The sequence below is a fragment of the Dromaius novaehollandiae genome, chromosome 3 (assembly GCF_036370855.1).
Source record: "Dromaius novaehollandiae isolate bDroNov1 chromosome 3, bDroNov1.hap1, whole genome shotgun sequence".
Classification (NCBI taxonomy): domain Eukaryota; kingdom Metazoa; phylum Chordata; class Aves; order Casuariiformes; family Dromaiidae; genus Dromaius; species Dromaius novaehollandiae.
In genome coordinates, this window is record NC_088100.1 from 99,779,563 (window position 1) to 99,802,708 (window position 23,146).

The 23,146-nt window shown below is 38.5% G+C and overlaps 1 protein-coding gene across 1 annotated transcript in view; it reads left to right on the forward strand.

Moving 5' to 3' along the window:
• Positions 1-23,146, forward strand: part of THADA (THADA armadillo repeat containing) — a 172,027-nt gene that overhangs the window by 132,669 nt on the left and 16,212 nt on the right. The window contains exons 34-37 of the mRNA XM_064509591.1: positions 55-176; positions 2,565-2,637; positions 6,275-6,419; positions 9,553-9,684. Coding sequence (XP_064365661.1) covers positions 55-176; positions 2,565-2,637; positions 6,275-6,419; positions 9,553-9,684 — 472 coding nt within the window. The remainder of the gene's footprint in view (positions 1-54; positions 177-2,564; positions 2,638-6,274; positions 6,420-9,552; positions 9,685-23,146) is intronic.

The following is a 23,146-nucleotide window of genomic DNA, read 5'->3' on the forward strand; positions in this document are numbered from 1 at the left end:
CAAATGTACACATTCATGATGAGATTGTGAATTCTTTTTGAATGATGTGTTCAGATGCTGGAAATTCTTTATAATATGGATTTGAGAAGTATGCTTCCAAAGGCTGAATGCTCTATCAGAATGAATCCAAATGATCTCTTAATCTGGAGTTTGAATGTTGCAGATATCTCCAACAGGTATGGTCTCTCATGCTTATTAAAATGCTTACTATTTAAAAGATTTTAAATATTAAAGTGTTAATTTATTGTTTTGGGGCTTTCCTGTTGATACAAATCCATATTTTAGAAAACTGAGTTTGCCTTATTTTGAAAAATGAGATCTTGAAAACTATTTTTGGAGTAGATCTGGATCTGAATTATTTTAAAGACCTTCAAGTCACAGTGGCAAGCACCCCATAAATCTCCAGTGATGCAGTTCATGAAATAATAAGTTACTACAGCTGTCAGATGATAGCCAGTGAATATAGCTCTTCTTGAATGGTAATTGGGAAACACCACAGTACATGATTGATAATCCAAATGTACACTAATTCACTCTCAGTCTCTCATCCATTCTGTTCTAGTTTATCTTTGGAAGGTCTGTAGAAAGAGTAACGGATCTGATTTTACTTGTTGGATTAGTAGAAATGGTTACCTCTAAAAACAAAAGCCTGAAATAGAAGTGTTAGGCCTAAATGGTTCTTATAAGATTACTTGAATTCAGGTTTTGCTTCTTCTGTGCTATTGGCTGTCTAACAAGCATTAGAGACTTGAATTTATGTATATTATGTATGCTGTCCTGTAGACTGAACACATATGCTGAGTGCCGGTGTTACTCGTTTTTCACATTATCTGGGTGTGAGTCTGAATCCAAGACCAGCTTTAGGCAAGCTGTGTGTGCACGAGAGAAGAAAATTCAGACTTAAGCTATACCTTCAGACCTGGTTGCACACCACTCTGGAGTCTGACTAGACAGGGCTGGCTCTGCCAGGTCTGCTTGTGCCTGCTCTAGCTGTTACAATATGCACCTGCTATCACAGCATCCTATAAGCAGCATGAGCAGGTGATCCAGAGTCTGCTCTTCAGTTCAAAGCTGAGATTTACAGGTGCCTGAAGCTTGGGCTGTCTTCACATGGTGGGGATTTCTGCAGGCTGAGCCACAGATCCTGTGAGAGGCACTAGGGCACAGGCAGGTGAAGGGCTAGGATGTGCTTCAGCTCATCACACAGTGTGCAGTCAGGTCAACACCAGAGATTTCTTTTGTTTGGGAAGATCTTGTGCCTGAAAAAAGATTCTGTCTCCAGCTTTTTCCTCTCCTGAACTTGCAGTATATTTCTTGGACAGATTGATTGGTCTGTTCTTGGGTTCAGGAGTATAGGACCTCTCTGACCATGCCCCCAGAGAACCCAAGGTTATTAGAGTGCCCCCCCAACCCTAAATCTTCAGATTCCAACTCAGGCAAAAAGACATCCTCCACAGAGTTAAAAGGTATGGGGAGTTTAAAGATTAATGCTGTATTATGAAATCCTCCAGGACAAGAGATTTGCTTTCACCCTGGCCCTGTATTGAGTTTTTCTCACCTTCCATTCCTAGATAATAGTTGATATGGCTTACATTATGTAGGCATATATTTGTTTTTGCATCTATATAACTGTTTGTTTTGAAACAGCACTCTTTAATCAGAATGCTTCTGTTAAGTCAGCAAAAAGTGCTGAAAATTTGGAGCCAATTTGTAGTTCATATTGAAAGGGTGGCTGTGTCTGCCCGTTCACAGCAGACTGGACAAACAGCGTAAGTACTGATTCTGAGGGCAATGCCATCCTGTTTCTAAAAATGATGATAGTCTCTTTTTGAAGCCATATAAACATCATACCCTACGTTAGCAATGTATAATCTTTAGGGGATAGAGCGTAGAATAGCATTATATGGCTGTGCACATTTGCTGTTGATTTGCTCTGAATTTGTCAAGTTTAAATGATGGTGTGGAGTGCTTATTTCTGGAATGAAGTAGGGTCTGTGCAGTAGAAAACACTGACTGGTGCTGTTGAAGATGGAAACAATTGAAGTAACAGACCTTATTGCTGAGGTGTTGCCATTCCCCTGCCCTGAGCCTTGCACCTCAGGAGCCAAGGTGCCAGACACCATCTCCTTAGGCCCCACGGGCAGTCTGGAGGCTCAGGAGCTGGCGTCTGATGTATTCTGACACTGGGAGCCATCACTCTGGAGAAAAGTGAGAGAAGGGAGATACCGGGAGAGATGAACACTGCTTTGGAGAGATGCTTATGTTTATCATTTAAAATAATAATGTCTGGTTTGTCTGACTTGAGTTCTATTTACTAATGTATGTTTTTCTATAGTGTAGATAGAAACTAAACATGAGAGAGGTGAAAGTAGGAGCATTACTTCACTTGTGTATAAATTGAAAACGTAACCAAGGTTGAGATCTATAAAAACTCTAGAGTGCTCACCTTGCAAAATAACTATTGGTGATAAGCAAGAATGATTAAAAGCTGGCTGTTTTTCTTCTGGAGATGAAATGGCAGAAATAACTGCTTTTTTGATACATTCTTCATCTTGTTTTGTCAGTACTGAAATTCAAAGCATAGCTCTCAAATTTGCCTCCAAGTTGGTTGTCCATCTTCTACAGAATCATCAACAGGTAAGGGAAATGGAGCTTCCTGACAGTTTTGTAATTGCAGAGTTTTAAGTTTTTGGTTTCCTGTAGATAGGAGCCTCATGCTTTTACTTTCTTGTTTCATTGCATCTTTCATGGTGGTATGTCTCCCTATCTGAATTCACTGCCACATGCGGAAGTGAAAATCATGTCAGTATCTTTTCAGTATACCCTCTAAGAGTAATTTCAAGTTAAATATATAAGCAAGTTTCTTCTAATGAATTCATTTTGACTTCTGATAGCATCCAAAATAGTCACTACACTGTGGAAAGAATGTCCACAGTGATTAACACATGTATCGAATCCATTCCATATGTTAAAGTAACTTCTTTGTGGTTTCTAATAGCTTGGGAGCTAGTATGAGACCTAGGTCTAAGGGGAAAACAGGAAGTTGAAGCCATGGTTGGGTATAGTTCCCATCCTCACTGTGTGCAGTATGACTTTGTTCAGTCTGAGACTGAAATCACTGCCTGGGCACACAGCCTGTCATCTGCTTGGAGTTTCTCATTTAATTTCCTCTTATAATTTGTTTTTAAAATACTAGAATAAATATAATGAACCTTAAAAAATTCAAGGCTCTATGTTTTCTATTCCTGTTTATAAACTATTTGATTTAGATTAAAGTATGTGCAAATTACTGGCTCAGATTTCTTTTGGTTTTACAATGTTGGTCTATGAGACCATACATATACATATACATTTATACACACACATATGTATATGTATGGTCTCATAGACCAACATTGTAAAACCAAAAGAGTATATATATAATGTGCCTAGAGCACTGCTAATCCAGCTTTTAATGTCTAGAAAAATTCCATTTTTTATGCTTTGTGTTTTCAAAGTTATAAAGAATACTTTATGCATATTTAAAAATATACAAATGCTCATAATCAATTTGAAAATGAAGATTTTTATTCCTTATATCGCTACTTCTTAAAATATAAAACACCCAGGAGGATCAGTTTACACTGCATGCTAAAAATCTTCTGTCTCATTTAAAAAAAAGAAAAGAAACCACAGGATTGTACAGAAGAATTGGAAAAATGAATTATAATATTTTTGTTTAAGAAAGGCAGAATGCAAGGATTTCAAGTCATAAACAATAAAATAAGCATGTAAACCTGGTTTCACAAATACAAAATTAGAACATGTTATTGCCATGAAGTTTTTTGTTAATTTGCAAAGAGGAATTAATAGAAAAAATGCTGACAGAAAGGATTCTACAGCTCTCCTAGCTGTAGTAATGCTAAGACAACTTCCTGTAATAAGCATGTAAATTGTGGGAGACCTAAGACATCTGTATGGGGTGGGCTTTCCTCTACATAAAAGATCAGCTATAACAGGAGAGTTTTACATCTGATTTCTTTCTTTGGGTTTGCATTCAGATTTTCATCTGTAGAAGGCATTGTTTCTCTTCCGTAAGGTAAAAGTAAAGTTCTGTCTTTTGAGGCAGTCCACATGTTCATTCAGAATCTGAGTAATTGTACTCTGTAACCTCTCAGAAGAGGAGATACTGTTTTTAACCTGCTGCATTATGCTCTGGATCCGCCCCTTTGTGCAGTGCTGGTACATGAGCACATAAGCGGAAGAGTGTCACCACAACCTTGCTTCCTCGTAACCACTCAGAAGGAGGCAGACTACTACTGAGGTTTCACTGATCCCTGATTCAATTGATCGCTCATGTCCTTTATTGCCCTTAACTCACCTTTTCACGGTTTCTCTTTGCCTTCTCTTGTTGTTTTATTTTTCACTTTCTTTTAAGAAAAAAAATTAAGTTGCACATACCTCAAGCGTGGCTGTGGCCGTGCCTACATGCCTTCCTCCTGCAGTTTGTATGTTCTGTTTTCTAACCTGCGCTTGAAGGGCTTGTGCCCTGGTAGACCTGCTGCCGTGCCACATGTGGCACCCGCTGGGGGCTGCAGTTCCGTGTGCAGAAAGAGTGACAATTCCATCTGCAGAGACTCCCCTAAGCAAAGGGTTTTGCTGCTTTTATCAGACTGGTTACAGAGACCCTGAATTTGACTTCCCTGACTGACACACCAGAGCACTACAAAGGCCAACCTATGTCTGTGATTGTACAACAGGATTTTCTCAGAACTATTCTGCTGTCAAGCATCTGCATATTCCTCAGCCCAAACCTTTATTCAGATCTGTTTGCCTGTCTTTAGTCACACAGAGATCTTGCTATACTCCCCTTTTTTGAGGCCTAGTTAAATTTGATACTCCATACTTGAACAAACTTGGTGTAGGTACTTGGACATTTCACAGTCTGGATGCTGGATGGTTCTCATCATTAGAGCTAAAAGATGCTCTCATTAATAAGAAGGTTTCTTATGAGTCTAATTGCTTGGCTAAGTGATGTGGATTTCTGTCCTGAGGTTTGAATCAATGTGCATGTCCTTGTGGGTATCTACCACAACAGGGCATCTGTTGTTTTAGAACGTTTGCTTGGAGTAAGGGAGATTTTGTCTCAACTGTATTCAGTGTCTGCTGGGCAGTGTGGTTCCTGCCTGATACTCTCTTAGTAAAGATTCCTGGTTTTTTCCCCTTCTCTCATATGGGAGTTAGGACTTTCTCCTCCCAGTGATGGCCCAGTTGTCCCAATGAAGATCAGAGCTGGCAAGTCTTGGAAGCACCATTTGATTTGCTGACAAAATATTGTTATTTCTTTCCACAAAAATGGCTTTTCTCATAGCCATCACTACACACAGGACAGAGGTGAAGCTTTGGCCCATTATTTCTAAGTAGTATTTTTCCCATCATGTGTCTCTGAGAACTAAATATTTTCCAAAAGTGGCAACTGAGTTTTATTTTTGAACCAGGAAATTTCTCTTTCCTGTTCTTTTTTCTAGTTCTTCAGCTTTCAGGATAGTCTTTGCTGTATGTCAGCCAACATGGATGTTCCTTCAGTGATTTGAACGCAGATGCTATTGGAGCCCAAGTTATCTCAGCAGACTCATTAAAAAAGGTTGTCCATCCCCAGTATCTGCAGAGGAGACAGATGGAGCTGCTTTCACATCTTTGCAAAGTATTTTATCATTGCCACAGTGCCTAAGACTGATGCTACAGTTCATATATTCTGAGTTGGTGTTTCAGATATATGTGTGTGTGTATATATATATATACATATTTATATATGTACACGTGTAGGGTACTTCTGGGAATTGCTTCAAGATTGAAAGGACATAAGGAATATCACTGGAAGAAAGATTTCTTTTTTTTTTTTTGAGAAGTGTAGTCTACATGTATGTTCAGCTGCTATCTCCTCTCCTTTTTGTTATGGTCCATTATCTGTCTTTGGCTTGCATGTTGGCAACAATATGCAAGCCAAGGGCACAACGATATGCTTTGACTTGCATGCTTATGGGTGAATCTGGTGTGAATGGACAGGGCCAGAGAATTCCGTATGAATACTGTTGTAGCTAAAGAAAATCTCCCGTTTTAACTACTTGTGACATGGTCAGCCAGCTTTGGAATGGACATGTGGGTTTCACCACCTCGGAAAATATGTGTGTTTACTGACGAGTAGCATTTCTTTCGGAGTCCATAGTTTAATGTGATGGCAACCACTAACACTGGATTGTACAGCATACTTCTTGCGTATGTTCTGTGCTTTCAGATTTCAGAAGAAGTTTTGAAAAAATGGGTTCAACTGATAGTTTATTCTTGTGGAGATGAGCAGCAGACAGAGATGCTGTTATCAGCTGCTGAAGTCCTTAAAAGTGTAACATCATTCTTTCTGATCAATGAGAAACTCATTCTTGGTGAGTAGTTTGAATACTCTAATTTTCTGATTCTCTTTAGATTAAATCCAGTAATGAATGTCTTAAAAATGTATTATATACATACATATACACACACACACACACAAACAGTCAAAATATAATTACATCAGACAGGATGTTCTGAAAATTTTTACAGGATTTAATATACTAAACATACAGACTTGCTTTAAATTATGGTACAAAAAGCTCTTGTGCACAGCCTCTTGCAGTAACTCTGCAGATGGGGAATGTTCTGAGATACTGGCACAGGTCTCTAGGCCACTATACATTGCTGTACGGATTTACAAGCCTGTAATTGCACTCTGATGTGGACTTCTGAAATACTCTGCTGATGATGTGGATATGCTTTTCCTTTAACACTGTGAGCATAACAAAGTTCTGTTGGCTGAATGTTGAAATTAACAACTTCAATCTAGAAATGAGGAACACATTCTACCATAAGGAAAAAAACCACTCGAAAAACCCGACACAGCCTTATTTAACAATACATTACTGACCTAGAGGCAAAGCTAGGTGAAAGAGTATTCCAGCAGAAAGGGGTATTCCCCCCCCCCCCCCCGCCTTTTTTTTTGATCTTCTGTGAATATAGATTAAGGGAAGTTTTGTGACTGAAGGGCCAGGAGATATGTAATCTCAAAATAGGTTGGTGGTAGGTGATAAAGAAATTATTTTGCATCCTAGAGCAAGACAGTAGGCTTTAAATACTTCTGTTTTTTGTGATGTTTTATTCCAAGATAGGTATCAAAACACTTTCAGTCTGAGTAGTTTGAGTTCACCTATATAGACTGGATACATATTTTTTGTTAGACAAGAGGTATGTTAGTATTTCTTAAAACTGTAGATGGTGTTGTTTTAAAATGTCAGCTATTTGTTTGAGATACAGCTTTTGAAAGGTATTGATAACATTTCACAGGGCTAAATCTATTATATCATGTAGACATTGTACTATTAAATATTCGTAGTATCACCTCTGGAAATCTTGACCTCTAGAATCTAGTTAAAGCTCTTAGACAGATTTTGCCATTTTATCTCAAATGGAGACTGTAGAGGTATTGGAATGAGAGAATCCCAAATGCTGAATTTCACATCTCTCACCATTTGGAAATGGTCCATATCTGATGGAGAACAGAATTTTCCTTTTTGATCTTGCCAGAACAGTTGCTGGTTTCTGGGGCAGGTGCGAAGTTCTGAAATGAGAAATGGCAGCAGTTTGTGTCCTGCTTAAAGTCTAACCAGGGGGGAAGCCCCCAAAGTCTCAGTGTGCAAGCCATCTGAATTAGCTCTTTGCCCCCACAACTGGACCTGGGGAAGAAAGAGTTCAGAAACAAGGTGCAGAATTAATTCTTCATACTACCTGGAATTGTCTGTCTGGATTTCTTCACAACTGTGAAACTATTAAATACTGCAATGAAAAGTTTATCAAATCAACTTGCAGTGATACACAGACTCATTCTCTTAAATGGGATTGTGTACACATAAGCATTTTTGACATATGTGCCCCCTTCTATATCACCTCTCTTAGCCACATATTCTTTAAAGCAGAAATTAAAAACAAAAAAAAAAAGATTGTTTGAACTGGAACTGAGGTCATTCCAATAAATTTCCTTGAAGTTCATCTATAAAAGGAGGAGCATCAGTGCAGGTCAGTGAGTTCTAGATTCCCTCATCTTTCCTTGCTGTTGCTTGAGGATTCAGAAAAAAAGTCCTTCTGGAAAATCCATTTGCAGTCCTTTCTCTGTCCTGGGGATATGCTAGAAACTTGTCTAGTTGGGCCATTGTATTTAGAAAGGAATAATTATTCTGATCTAGCTGTGCCAGCCTAGCATTATTACATGGGTGCATTGTGCTAGGAAAAAAAAGCAGCTTCTTTCTGAGGTAATTACACTCTATGCTACTCCCAAATAGGGTAGTTATATGAAATGTAGGAATGCTGCTTCTGCCCGTGTAGTAAAGCCTCAAGCAATTCATTTTGCCCGAGCAGTGAAATAGGTTTGTCTGCTTGAGTTGTAGTACAAATCTCTGAGAGACCTATTGATAATATAGTTGAAGAAAACCAGTATACTTAAGCAGCCACTTCATTGTTCTCTGTGATTGCCAGAAAGTAGTATCTAGCAACTAATTGCCTCTAAACGAGATGTTCCAGTGGATTCCCGCAGTGACGATGTTTGCTGAAAGCCGTAAAGTCAGTGCACCTGAGCAGTACTGCCAGCAAGCCTGTGAGTGCAGCCTTGTGACTTCAGCACTTCAACTAGTCGTCCTTAGAGTGACACCCTGAAATGACTCATGGGTTTGCAGGCTGTGTATGCCTTGTGATATGGCTGTGTGAACTGCCACTGGCGTGGCAGTGAGTCCATCTGTGTGGGATTTACAAGATGAATGCCTCCAGCTTGGCAGTGATCCCTGATTAGTCTGTGTTTGTGTGCAGCTACCCCACAGATAGGAATGCCAGGATAGCCTGGCTTCCTTCCAACAGATAGTGGGAATAAGAGTAGGAGGGCATGTCAGTGGGTGGTGGAAGAGGTGCATGTGGGAGAAACAGGTGACAGAACATAGAAGCAGATCCTGGTGGATGCGGAGAAGTAAGAGGATGGTGGGTAGGTGAGTGGAGAAAGGGAGATGGCATCATCTGCCATTTTCTGCAGGGAATGGCATCTGTGGCCAGTACTACTGGCAGTATCTGAACAAAACTTGGTTTGGCAGCCCCACTCTAGGCAGACTGCAACGCTAAATCCATGATGACTGTGAGTTAGTGGACCTTCAGCAGCAGAACTGCTGCTGCTGCCCAGCAGGAACTCCGCACTGCTAGAAACTGTGAAAAATTCAGAGCATCCAAGACATAAAGTTGAACTCAGATTCAGAGCTGTCCACCATCTTATCAGTTACCCACTATATAAACCAGACTGAGTCAACCACCTAGATAAAGTTCACACACGTGCAGAAAGCATTTTGATCATGTTCCCGTTTGTCTTCCCAATGCATTGCCAATGCATTTCTTCTGCCCCCCTTCTAATGTTTCACAGAATTTGCCATTTGTAGGTGCAAAATTGGGGCTCTGTAACTTTTTGAATGCATATAAGAAATAGAATTCTTAATTTTCTCCAAAAATATCTAGGTCTGTCTGATACACTTGCTGTGTGGAAATGTGTAGTTCTGCTGCTGCAGAATGAGGATTTGGTAGTAAGGGATGCTGCTGCTGAGGTTATACAAATGGCACAATCTCAAAGGAAGAACAGTAAAGGAACAGGTATGTTAACTTTTTTTTAACCTTTAAATATTACTGAATACTTAAGAAACAAAAATATTTCTCTTCTCATCACAAAACTGTTGCTAACTGTAAAATGATTCATGCATTTCTTATAAGCACATATTGTGGAAGATAACAGAAAATCATGAGATTTTACACCCACCATGCTTTAAATTTTTTTTTCTCTTCTCAGTATATCTTTTATATGGTTACACGACAATGTAAAAAGACAATAACAGTATTCAGCTTTATGGTTCTTGCTGTCATGAGTCAACTATTGCATGAGGAGTAATTCTGAAAAGTCTTTAATACCAACATTGGTCTAATGTAATGCAATAGAAGATGCCGTTTGAATCCCAGATCGTTATAACAGCCTGATCACAGTGAGACAGGAATCTGAGAAACAGCATTCAACTCATTGATTCATTATTAGACCTTGAAATCCATTTAGATCTAGATCAACAAAGACAATTCTCAGGACACCCAAAATGAGCTTTCGAGGATGTGGGCCTTTGTGTCTCTATGCCCTAGTTTTCTCAACTCTATTAATTTTAAAATAACCACAAAATGTGAGTAGGCTTAACTAATTAATGTGTTTTGCTTTGAGAGTCTTTGCTGAGACATTCTTCCATGTGTTGTGAATAAATTAGAATTTGCTAGCACGCTAATCCCTCTCCGATGGTCCCTGCCAGTCTGTGGCGTTCAACAATGCCAGCACCAACCCACATGTTATCTGTAGAAATCAGTTGGCCGTCTCCATGTAAACTTAAGCTACGCTCTTGATAAAGCAGCTCTACAGATTACAAAGAAAGGGAGGGGAGTTAAGCACATGTTTGTCACTACTGTAAATGCAGGTAACCATGAATGTGTTCATGGGGCAGATGTACATTTTGAGCAGGTGCTGTTTGAGCCCAGTTCTGTGGGGAAGGAGAGGTAAAAGGAGGGATGTATTAAGGAGGTCTTTCATCTGCCTGTTAATTCCCGCAGCTCTGATTCCAGCACTCTTACTGCAGCTGTAGCAAGTTACTTAGTCCCAGTTACAGTTCTCTTGAGTGCCAAGAGGCTCTGTGTGCCTGTGCCTTTAGGCAGTTTCACTCTGGATATTATTCAGGTCCCTGATATTGGGCTTTGGGGCCAAAGACTGAAATGTTGTCAGAGGGTGCTTACTCTGGAAATCATGCAGTGCTGGATTTTCTCTCTCGCCCTTGTACTTCATCTCTTTTTCTTTGTTGTATTCTTATGCCAAGGGATGTGCCCCTATAACTGCATTAGATACTGGGGGCTCTGTCGTGCTAATTTATACCGAGGTCACATCAACCCTTGCTGTTATAATTTGTCACTTTGTAAAGCAGAGGTGAATAGAGTTGAGGAAGTAACATCATAATTGGCTTTTATTTTCCATGTTCCTAATTAGGGTAGGAGCTCACCACCCCAGACTTGGGTTAACCTCTTAGTTATACTTAGTTGTCCCTTCCTGTTCTTTCACTTAAACTGCTTTTCATGAAATCAGTGTCCTTTGTCTGTGAATAGTAAAAAATGCTACTTCTGAAAAGATAGAAGCCCGTTTCTTTCCTCCTCCATGTTACAGTCCTTTTCTTTCCCCCACTAAATGCCTTCTACTTCTACTTCTGTGTTTTGCTTTGCTATCCAACTTTCGGGGGAGGAGGACAAGGAGTTTGCCCGTGTGGCTTTCATTTACAACCAGAATAAAAATAGAATTATCTTTGAATGTTGTTTGGTGCTTTTGTTTACCCCCGCTTTTTTTCTTGTGCATGTGAGAATGTCCAACACACTTGTCTTGGATTTTCTTAGCAGTCATTTCATGGATCACCAGTGCTCTACCAGGGCAATTTTAAAATAAGATTCAACATGCTACTTATTTTTCCTCAATTTTCATACTGTGAAATTCTCTGCTTTTTTGTCACAATGCTGTTTTAAAAACACCTAAGTTGATATGCTGGAATTCATAAAAAGCTGTCAAACAACTGTCTTTGAATGTTTTATTTGACACTAACTGCTGGATATTTTATATTGACCGTCTTCTCATTTCCATTGTATGTTGACAAATAAGTAAGTATCACGGCCCAGCAGTATTATCAAGAGATCAGAATGAAAAGGTGAATGGAGAGATCAAAATGTGGAATGGATAGTTAGACTTGCATTTCGTGCATTCTGTAACCCTTTCGGTTCTCTTTCACTGAATGTTAACGCTAGTTAACGTGAGAGAGTAAAAAGTCTGATTATTTCAGGGTTTTTTTATTTGTCAAGCATTTTTCTGCCACAATGGCCGTTATATTTCCATAAATACTGCATGGTAGAAATTGGTTGTGGTATGTTTCACCTTTTGCTGTTGTCCAGTTCGCCTACCAAATGGGAGTGCTGCTCTCAGACTTTTCCAGGCTTTGGACCTCCCCGAATTTGTAGCACTAGCACCACTGTACCAACTCTTCATAAAATTCTGACCTCTTTATACAGCATGTAAAGAAGTAGCTTGTAGCTGTCTGCAGAAGAACTATATAGTCAGTGTAGCAAATCAACACCTTGTTTGATTGGGTAAGATGTGTGGAGTTGGACTGTGGTTGGTAGTTGCAAACTTCCAGCTTATTTACGTGGTTAATAGTAACAAACTTCCAGCTTATTTATGTAGATTTTTCATATAACTATTATAGGACATTTTTCTTTCACATACACGTTGCTGAATAGCAGAATGAATGTGCGGCAGCGTGATTGTGTCAGATAGTGAGTATTTTTGGGTCATTAATAGACAATGAAACCAGAGGCAAATGATCCAGTCTGTTAGTGTGGTTTCACTTTCGGCAATAGCCCCTACCTTGTGTAAGTCTTTGAAATTTTATACGAGCTCCTGGAAGAGAATATGATCTTTGTTTCTTGTTATTCCCTCATGGCTTTTAGTGAGGGTAAAAAACAATTTCCTTAAGTAGCTAATCTGTGCAGCTTTGGATCACTCAAATTATGAGGGCAGTAACCTTGCGGAGGATGAAACTCAGGGTAACAAATGTGATAACAGAACCTTGTTGTCACAGTTACAGCCCCCGTTTTCATTTGGAAGCAGGAAAGCGCAGAAGACCAACTGCGCTGATTCACAGGAAGGCTCCTTCACCCCCTCAAACCATTAATTTTTGTAGGAGGCAATGTACTGCAATGGAGGCAATGCACTGTACCAGTAAAGTTCATTTTTTATTTCTTTTATTCGTACAGAGAAGCTTAATTTAATTTTGTAGTATGTTTAAAAATAGATAATAGGTATGAGGGAAAAAGTTACTGAGGTTGGTTGACTGCAGTCATTTTCTGAACAGATGAACAGAATCCTATTTCATTAGAAATGCAAAAAACTTTTGTTTTGCTTGCTTAAAATCCCAGCTTAGCAGGTAGCTAGGTTTTTACTAATAACTTGAACAATATGAACCCAGTCTGTAACTGAAGGTATTGTACGTACACTTTGTTGTTGTTTCCTCATGCATTGAGGTGTAAACTCTGGGATTGTTTTATTCCTTTTAGTATGAGGGAGGGTACAGGAAGTATTGTATTCAGTGTAAATGTAGAGTAGTTTCTTTGAAATCTAATTAAATTAGTGACCCATGGCTGTGTAAAGTCTAGACCTATTCACAGCAGTGTTCCTTATCCCAGGGGTTGTTCTTTACAAAAAGGATCATTTAAGCCATGAAAAAAAAGGCTTCACTTTCTTTAGTGATGTTCACTTTACAGAATATCCTGAAAATGTCAGATAATTCAGTGCTGGGAAAAAAGCTTTATCCACTGTTGTGTCATTTTCTCTATGGCTTTGTTAGTTACAGAAGAAGAAATGTTACCTTAACTAAAGTTATGAGCTTGTCTGTATTAGAAAAGTTTAAATAAACTATTTTAACTATTATAACTCAGCCAATACAATTCCATAAAGCAAATACCTTTAGACAGCTTAACCTTTTTGTTGGTAAATTACCAAATTAAGCTTAAATTGCTTTAAGAGCATTTTTAATGTTGTCAGCATTAGCACCAATTTAACTGATTTAAAATAGCCTGAGCTGAATCAAGTTTAGAGGAGCAATTAGATTTGCAGACCTAAGTACATCTTTGAAAGTGCCTGAAAGATTTAGGAGCCTAAATTTTCTTTTCAAATGTAATTTAGGCTTTCAGGAACCTTTTGCTACATTTATTGTGAAGCTGCAGTATGGTATAGAGATGAGCAAGTTAGCAAAGGGGCTGGAAGCTGTGTAGCTGCGGTGGGGCTTTGTGCAGCACAAGCGAGGTGAGCAGGTCTGCTCTGAACCGCGCAGTCACTGATGTACTGCTTCTGACTCAAATGTAGCGTATGGTTTAGACACGTTCTAAGTGTCTGTGAAAACTAGTCCAATGTATTTATTATTTCCCAAAGTTCTTGAGTAATTCTGAGAATAGGACTGGAGCTGCAAATGATGTAGTTGGTTTTGAACCTATTGCCGGTTTAATCCACTGGCCAGAAATTCAGATATATTAAGCTATTTCTACTGTTCCAATTTCACACGCTTAAGAAATCAGCAGTAGGTGATACTCATATGTCAGGAGTTTCTGAGTAGAAGGCAATTCAAAGCTTTCTTCTCCTTTCTTGATAGTTGTTCCCTTCCTGATATATTCTACTTTTTATCCTCAGCAAAAATAGTGTGTCAGTGAAAATGACTGATACCCTGTGTTTTGATTCGCCAACAGAAAGCATTCGGTTAGTTGCAGTGTTGGTTTTGCTGGGCACAAGGAAGCCAAGATCTTTAAACAAGCTGCCTAACCCTTCTGAAGGCAATCCTGTTGAGAAGGAGGCAGCACTGTGGCACATAGCAGATTTGGTTGAGTTGAGATGCTTGTGGAAGTCATTGTTGTTGGCTATTGATCTGTGTTTCACTGGCCTGTAGTATCTCAGCCCTATCTTACTACATCGGACTAAATGTATGCCTGTAGGAGGCCAGCTTTCTGTCAACTTTTATTTTGCTTATTGACTAGAGGTTATAAACATAAGGAAAGGGAGAAGTTAGAATGAGCTGCGTGGGGGTGGGGGGGAATCATTTAATTAACTTAAAGGACTGAAATATTTTCAAGGTAACTTTGAATTCTTCTCTGGGCTTTAGCGTTTGACTGGATAGAGCCTTTTTATTTGTGAATCATGCTGTCTGCCTGGCATGAAGGAAAAAAAAAAGCTGTTTGTTTCTTGTGCCTCTAGTCTTTCTTTCCACACCTCATGAATATAGACGATAAATTCAAAAATAAACTTCTTCATGATTCAAGAGTAGGTGTCTCTGTTGAAGGTGCTTGCAAAAATGCTTATTTGTATGGGGGCTTGGGGTGGGGGGGAAGCATGTAGTGGAGGTAGGAAAGGAGGAGAGTAAGGAGAGGATTGGAATAAACCGTACTAACGTTTGAAAGGGCAAAGGAGAGAAGAGATCATGCTCAGATTTATGTTCCTTCTTCCTATCCTCTAAAGATCATTTTCAGTGAACCTAAATCTCTGCAGAAGATTTCATACATCTGCACCCTCAGAAGATCTTGTAAATAACTTGGAAGAGAGATAAGAGATAACGCAGTCTGTGTGATGTTAACATAGCACAATGGTCTGGCATTCATCATCAGCACCACAGGTGATATCAGCAAATTATGGGTAATAGGTGTGATCTCAAAACTTGTATCCCAAATGTCCTTTATGACTGAGCCATGAAGTATTTTGGGACAAGTGACTTGGATTTAATCTGCACCTATTCTTAGTGAAATAGTAAGAGTAAACACAGGGTAAAACTAAAATGCTAAAAATACCATTGTCATTGGTAATGTTCAGCTGCATGATAAGAGCACCAGGACTAAGAACATCCCACATGCTATACTTGAGACAATGAAGAAATACATTTTACTTCAACTTTTCAGTCAATTGCTTGTTGGTATTTGAAACTGCATGTTTTCAAACTATTCTTTAAAGTACATGCAAGCAGAAGGAGCTTTTCTTTCACGTTTACCATCAGGTAAATCTGTTAAATAGATTTCGTAAAGCTTTAATTCATCAGAACGTCGAGTTAACCCTCCCCTAATGCCTCAGCTCTCTCCAGACCTAACCATTTACTTACAAAGTGATGAGGTCGTGCTGTGGGAATGGAGATGGAAGGTAACTGGTAGTTAGAACCTGTGCAATGCTGCTCTGAGCAATATGCAAGTTTTGAGGCGCATGCACTCTCCTGAACAAATACAAGAGAGATACTAAGAATATGATTAGAGCTCTCATTTCCATACGGTTAATGCATTCATTCTCTTGCCAAACCTGAGGATGGATTCACCACTTTTTGCTCTACTCTTGTGCTGGTGTAGCCTTGTAGTGAGGTAAAGGGGAGGATTGCGGTGAACAAAATAAGTATCGGATTACTCAGATGCTGGACAAAGATTCATGTGTAGGGTTCAGCTTTTCTCATTCATCTGATGACTTGATATTCAAGTTAGGCTAATAGACCTCCTCATAAGGTGGGGCCCCAAACAGCTGCTTTAGTTGCAGCTCCTGAAACAAGTTCTGGCGGCTGCTGAGCTTTGAGAAATACGTGGTAATTAACCAAAGATAAACTGGGAACTGCATGCACGCAGAATGTCTTGAGGATGTATTAACTGGAATCTGCGGTAGCATCATAGGTGATAGATTTCCTTTTCTTGATTTATAGAAGACTTGTGCATAATGTTCACTATGCAGATTCTTCAGAGATTTTACAGAGGGATTACAAAAAGCATGAAATTAGAACTTGTCTGATGAGAGGAGATTGAAGCAGCTACAGATTTCCTAGCTTGAAAGACTGTAGGTTGTAAAGATAGAGGGATAGTTAATGAGATTGTACAAGAAGCCAGTGCAGAGAGCTGTGCTGAAACTGCTATCTACAGCTCTTCCACTAGCCAGCCTAAAGATGCAGGATGTTGGTGTTGTGAGTGGTTACAGTGCAATACAAGTGCACATAGAAGTTGGAGCATCTTCATTATGGACAGACGGCATCAATTGCTGTGGTGCAGAGAGTTAAGGGCCTCGCACAATTTGACCAATTTCAAGTCCTTCCTACTGCCCTGGGTAGGAAAAAACAGAGAGTTAGAAAGGACATTTAGAAAGTACTTATTAACATCCATGATTTTTAAGCTACCTTGAGAGTCTTTTATAACTTCGGAATCTGGTCAGAAAATCTCCCAGGCAGATCTTGTGATATGCCGTGGGGTACTTGGAAACTGTCCTGCGTATTGTCTGGGTTACTAATGCAAAACTGCTAATCACGTTAGCTAAAATATGTTAATATGCTTTGTATTGTGGACTAGTAGAAGGAAGGTTAATGAAAATCTTTTCTGGGATCAGCTCCAGGATTTCTGTTGCTTTGACAGTCTTCTTGATAACTGCATTCTGGTAACTAGATGTAGAACTCTCCAAAAAGAACTCAATATCTGAACTTACCATTACCGGCTATAAAAAAAGTCTTTTGAGCTGAATGTTAAGATTTAAATGGGAGGTGGCATTAATCAAAATGACCTTTAGGCAGTTGAAGAGTAGAAAGACTATACTCATCCAGGTAGAAGCAGTAGAGAGTATGAGAAAGTAATCAAAAGCAGAAAAAACTTATTGCAAAGCAGAGGTGCTTCTGCTGCAAAGCAAGATGATTTTCCACAGATGAAATTTATTTTTAAAAGATTGCAGATGAAGTCTGTGGAGTCTATATAATATCCTGTGTAAAAGCAATACTTCTTCCAAGCTCAGTGGAGAAGTATTAGCAGCATTTTATGGTATTGTATTCAAACGTGTGTATTCAGAAGCATTGTAAGGTGTTGAAAAGCTCTTTGGTTACATTAGATAAAGCATGTTGAGGATGGGAGGAAGGGTCAAAAGGCGGCATGTGTATTCTCAGCATACCCTGAAAAGGTTCCAGTGGAGGAGACAGAGGCTGTGCCTTCAGGATTACTAGCACGCTCTGCACTGTGAAGTGTGCTAGAGGGTACTGAAAAATACAGTAAAACATGAAAGGTAACATCACAAATAATGCAGTTATACTATCTGTAGTTATTGGATCTTAAGTAGAATAGGGTTCACGGAAAAAAAAGTTGATGTTCACCTTAAGGTGTTAAATGTTCAGCCTTCAGCTTAAGAATACTTGTAGCAATATCTTTTTTTCCCTTTCATGCTTTTAATGGTGAATACTTCTTTGTCCATATAGAACTGCATGAAGTATAGGAATTATTCTGCTCTTTAGGATAGACTACGATTTATCTAGGAAGACAAAGTGTCAACAAGGACCATTTTAATCATGGCAAACTGAGTAGATGGTGAATATCTGTACTAGTTGGTGACTACCTGATGACCATATTGACCTTACACTTAAGTTTGCTCCAGAAAGCAAAATGACACGTGGTAGAGATTATGAAACATTTACTGTGGCTCAAAGTTATAATTTGGTAATTTTTTCATCTACTATAATAGTTCTAAGAAAGGAACAGTTATAAGGTTGGTTGCAAGGATGAAAGAATTGGTGTCTAAGAGTGTAAATGAATTTACCTGGTCTTTCTGCTAGTGTAAATTTAGGACTGTTCCAGAAGCAAATCTGACCTGTAGTCTATTTGCATCATATTTTTATGCTAATAGGTATATTTAAGATCTTTGTAATAATATTTTTTAATATCTGACATTCTGGTTATATACTCTAAAAATAGCCCCTGTTTTTACAAAAACTTGTGTAGGTTCTGATTGGGATTAATTAAGGCCATTTAGATTACATTTGTAGTATAATTATTTCCCTGTTTTAATGGTGACTCTTGAGTAATGTTTAGATATTTTCCATAATTTTGGAGGAAAAGCTGACTGAAAAAAGATGGAAAATAGGCTTAAATATTTTTGTTCAGACAACTCTTTGCATGCTACGATTGAGCTCAGGCTCTGGAGCCATCACTGAATGTGTTATCTGTCTTCGTATTTCTTTTCTGGTGCCAGTCCTTTTCTCTTTACTTAACAAACAGAATAGAGGAAAGCTGTTTGCTGTCTACAGCTTACCTACTAAACTTGGTGTCTTTATCACTAGCAAAATATTAATGAAGAGCTATTTAATTGAAGCCAAAATGAATTCACATCCTCCTGCAGGTTATGAAACTTTATAAGCTTATGAAACGAGGCTTTCTGATACGTGCTATAATAGTCTTATTACCCCGTTACCTTATAAACAAATGTGTGTGCTTTTGATAGAAGCACAAAAGCACCCAAATAGCACCACTATTGATCATCATCTGTTTTTAAAACACTGCATTTTATTTCTGAGAGGTATCAGTGGTATTTAATTCTCTCTCTCTCTCTGTGTGTGCGTGCACGCGTGTGCTTTTCACTCCTAGACTGATTATAGAAAGAGCAAGTAGCAGTGATAATTGTCTTACTTCTATTGAAAAAAAGTTTTGCAAGTCAGACTAGTAAGCTATGCAAAATCAGCTTCTCCAATTGTAAGCAAAAACAGTTCACATTCTTCTCAATAGAATTGCTTCATGTTTTCTCTAAATGAGATGAAAGTGTAGAAGAGCTGATGCACTGGAAGCCTCTGTAGCACTTCAGAAGAGGGGAAAAATGAATTCTTTTTACGAGAGAGTGAAAGAATGTCGAGGACACTCCAGGGGAAAATAAATTGTATTATCCTCCCTATCTTGACTAGTTTTTACAGCTAGCTCATAAAGATTTTTGTTTTAATAGCTGGCATCCTGCACTGGTAATTCTGGGCATGCTAAGAATCAACAAAAATGTTCAGCTTTTTAATCATATCTAGAATTTTGAAATACGATTTTAACAGATCTAGAGTCGTAAGAGGTTCCATGTTACAGGAATATTGCAGGACCTACCCTATAATCTGTAAGACATTTTGCTACTGTGTTCAGCTCTTGTTATACCGAGGTTCAAATGTATTATTTGAAGAAATGGACTCAAAAGTTATTAGTTCCCAAAAGCTGAAACGAAACTTGCAGTAATAATGTTGTAGCTTGTCCTTCATCTGTAAAAAATAATGTCTGAGCACCAGTTGCATTGTTTTGCTCACCAATCGCTGCAGTTCTCTGATTTTATTAATACCTCTGCTTCTGTTTCACTGTAGCTGTGAGAGAATAAAACTGTCCCAAGAGATTTATTTTTGAAAGACTTCCAATGGCTACAGACCTCAGCAATTTGATACAGGACAGTTATACAAAATAAATAGCTCTTAAACTACTTGTCTGTGTCACAAAACAGACAAAAAACAATGAAAAAGAATTTCTCTTACATTAAGGACGAATTGTTTAATAATTAGGAATTAGGAAAGGGAATGGGGAGAGAACAATACTGGAAGAATCAAAGGGAACTGCAAGAAAAGAATTTGGTTTCCTTTTAGAGGGAGCTCATTTTCTCATAGCATCAGACAAAGATGGTTAAAAATCAGGGTACAGAATTTGGTGGTAACTTTTCAATCCTTTGTTTCCCAGTACAGGTGAAAGCTGGAACAAATTGGGTGCTATTCTAACTGGGACTGTGAATGTAAGGGCTTTATTTATCCAGGACTTGCGCCTGCCCGTACTCCTCCTCAGGTTACTTGAGGTGGAGAAAGCCAAATGAGGCAAAGCAGTCCAAATGAATTTGGCCCAGCATCTCTAATGTTTTACATATCCTGAATATCATGTGATTCACAGACATTTCAGTGCCTTTGAAAACTAACCTAAACCCCCAGCCTCATACTTTCACATACAGTGCCATTGAGGACTGTGTTCTAAATCACAAAGATTTCAGAGAGCCTTGGATAGATACATCTATACACACACAATGTTCTTTATAAAGGCTAAGGTGGGATACCAACTGAAATCATGTGACTGGCAAGAAAACTTGCTAAATTTTACAAGTTTCCAGTGGATTATTTCTGTATCCTTGTTATTTCATAACCCTAAACGAGCAAAGCTCAGTACTGTAGACATCTAGTTTGTGAACTGTTCATATTTAGGCTAAATATGTGAAATTTGAATTTAAATATTCAGCTGTATTATAAATAAAATGGTCTATTAGGAAGTCCATGTTGAATGCTCTGTGAAACAATCCATTAGTTTATTTTCAGTAAATATATTTTCATGGAAACCTCTAATTGCCAGCTGTAGCTGGTAAGCTCTCTTGTCTTTCAGAAACAGTGGTTGAACAGACATAGCGACAGTGTACATTTCCTCTTGCTCTGCCCTTTGCATCCAACTGGACCAGAAGTTACCACCTCAGGAAGAAAGAAACTGATAACCTGAACAGAGCCCTGCAAAAATATTTGTCCTGTGCAAACCTGTTTTAAGGTGGTCATGTAGGATAGTCAACTGTGTCTGTCATATTGTTTTGCACAGAGATGTAGTTCACCAGTAGTGAAGTGATAATACATTTCTGCAAGCAAATTTTTTGCATGCAAAATTTCATTTGTGTGTATGTGGGTGGGAGTGAGGTAGGGAATATATATACCTTTCAAAACTAATCTAAACCACTAGCTTGTTTCACACAAGCAGCACTAGGCATTTTTAAAAACCAAGATACTACCTACCTGTTACAGAGTCAAAGCAGCAACCTAGAACGAAAGGTGCTTCTATTGTGTAACCAATTCCCTGAGCCATAGACTTCCCACTGATTTGGTTGTTTTAATTAGTGGGGAGAGGGGTTAAAGCAGTTGTGGAACACAATGAGCTGTTACTTCAAAACCTAAGATGTCTAAACCAGAACTTTTTTATTTCTACAATCAGTTCCAAATGAGCTCTTACAAGGAAAACTCAGAACTGGCTTAGTTGAACAGATTGATTTCTCGTGCATAAGAAGGTCAAGTTAAACATCATTGGGGATAAAAGCCTAGAAGTTTAAATTTCAAGAATTTGACTTGATATAAAGGGCTTTGATTGTTAGAGTTTGAGCAAGACTGTGTTGAAATCATTTTGAAGAGCAGAGTTATTTAGGGCAGTTGCTTACAGTACCAGTGTCATGCCACTTTCGTCTGTTTTTAATTTTGTACCTTTGCATGGTCTGTGCAGTGTTAATGATCACCTAGCTATGCTAGCAATGGAAAACTTTTTTTTAATTAAATAATTCCCACTGGTAAGATGAAAGTGTTAACAGAAATACTTTAGTGAAGGTCTTGATTAACTTACACACTTGGCTTGATCATGGCGGAGGTTAGACTTACAGTATCTGATTACCAGGACTAATAAAGCCCATTCATTTTTTCATGTGCTATGTTAATTACCCTCTCATTCTTTCTCATGTACAGACACAACGCAAGGCTATTTCATGTTTGTGTTGAAGACCATAGCTATACTTTGTAGATTTCTCCTCGCTGTACGCATTTTTATAAATTTACACCCAACCAACAGTAACTTTCCCTAATTCCGGAATCTATAGACTGTGATACTGGAACTTCAGGATTGTAGATTGTTACATTTAGGCTTTTACATCCATCACTTAAGTATCTAAAAAGTGATTTTTTTTTCCAAATGTCAGTGAGTGAATCAGTTCTGAGTGGATCTCTCTGACTGAATTTTATTCTGTTCTAGTATGAAATAATTCTTCCTCTGAATACACAGAACATCTTTTGTAAGAATCAAATAGAAGTATAAATGGAATAGAAATGTGTTTAAGGCAATGTTGCATATTCATTTAGCAGTGGATAGGTGCCTGAAGTTGAACAAATCATGCCAAACTTCTGTGGACCTGCTGCCTGTGATGTTAACATGGTTTATGAAACTTAATATATAATTGCTTAGATATCTTTTCTCTTGATCAAATTCTTAAAATATAAATTATTCAAGTAAATCACCATGCTGCAAAATAGTATATTAACAGCTCATATCCCATCACCCCCTTCTCTCAGAATTGTTGGGAAAACAGATATGTCCCATGTTCTCTGAAGGATGTTGCTGGTAGGATCAAACAAACAATGTTAATGAATAAGTCATGGGTCTCTCAGAAAAGATGTCCCCAATATTTAATTCCTTCTTCTAAAGCAATATGTGTTGAATAACTTAGTTTAGCTAGGCAAGACAATATTGAAATGAGGAATAGTCTCTCAAGTCATATTTGAAAGTATAGAGGACTTCATCGTTTGGAGCCAATGACTTCAAACTCCCGTAATATGAAGCCAGCACAGACCTTGGAAAGCAAATACGATGGGAAGTATTGAGATCTTAGAAGTAAAGGGATCTCAGGGTGAAGTAACACATAAGCATATGAAATGAATTGTGTGCTGGTCAGGATGTCAGATCATGTTAATGGTTTGCACTCAAATTCATGTAGGTATTAGAAACAGTACAAGTAGCCCTTGCTTCTTAGCTGCCTTGTTTTGCATCGTGTTTTTATTTTTGGCATGATTGTTCCTGTGACAGTATGGCTGTCACAGAGTAAGGTAAATTCTCCAGATTAGAGGACTTTACCTTAATCTCACAGGTAGTGAAAAAGGCTCTATTAGTGCCACCC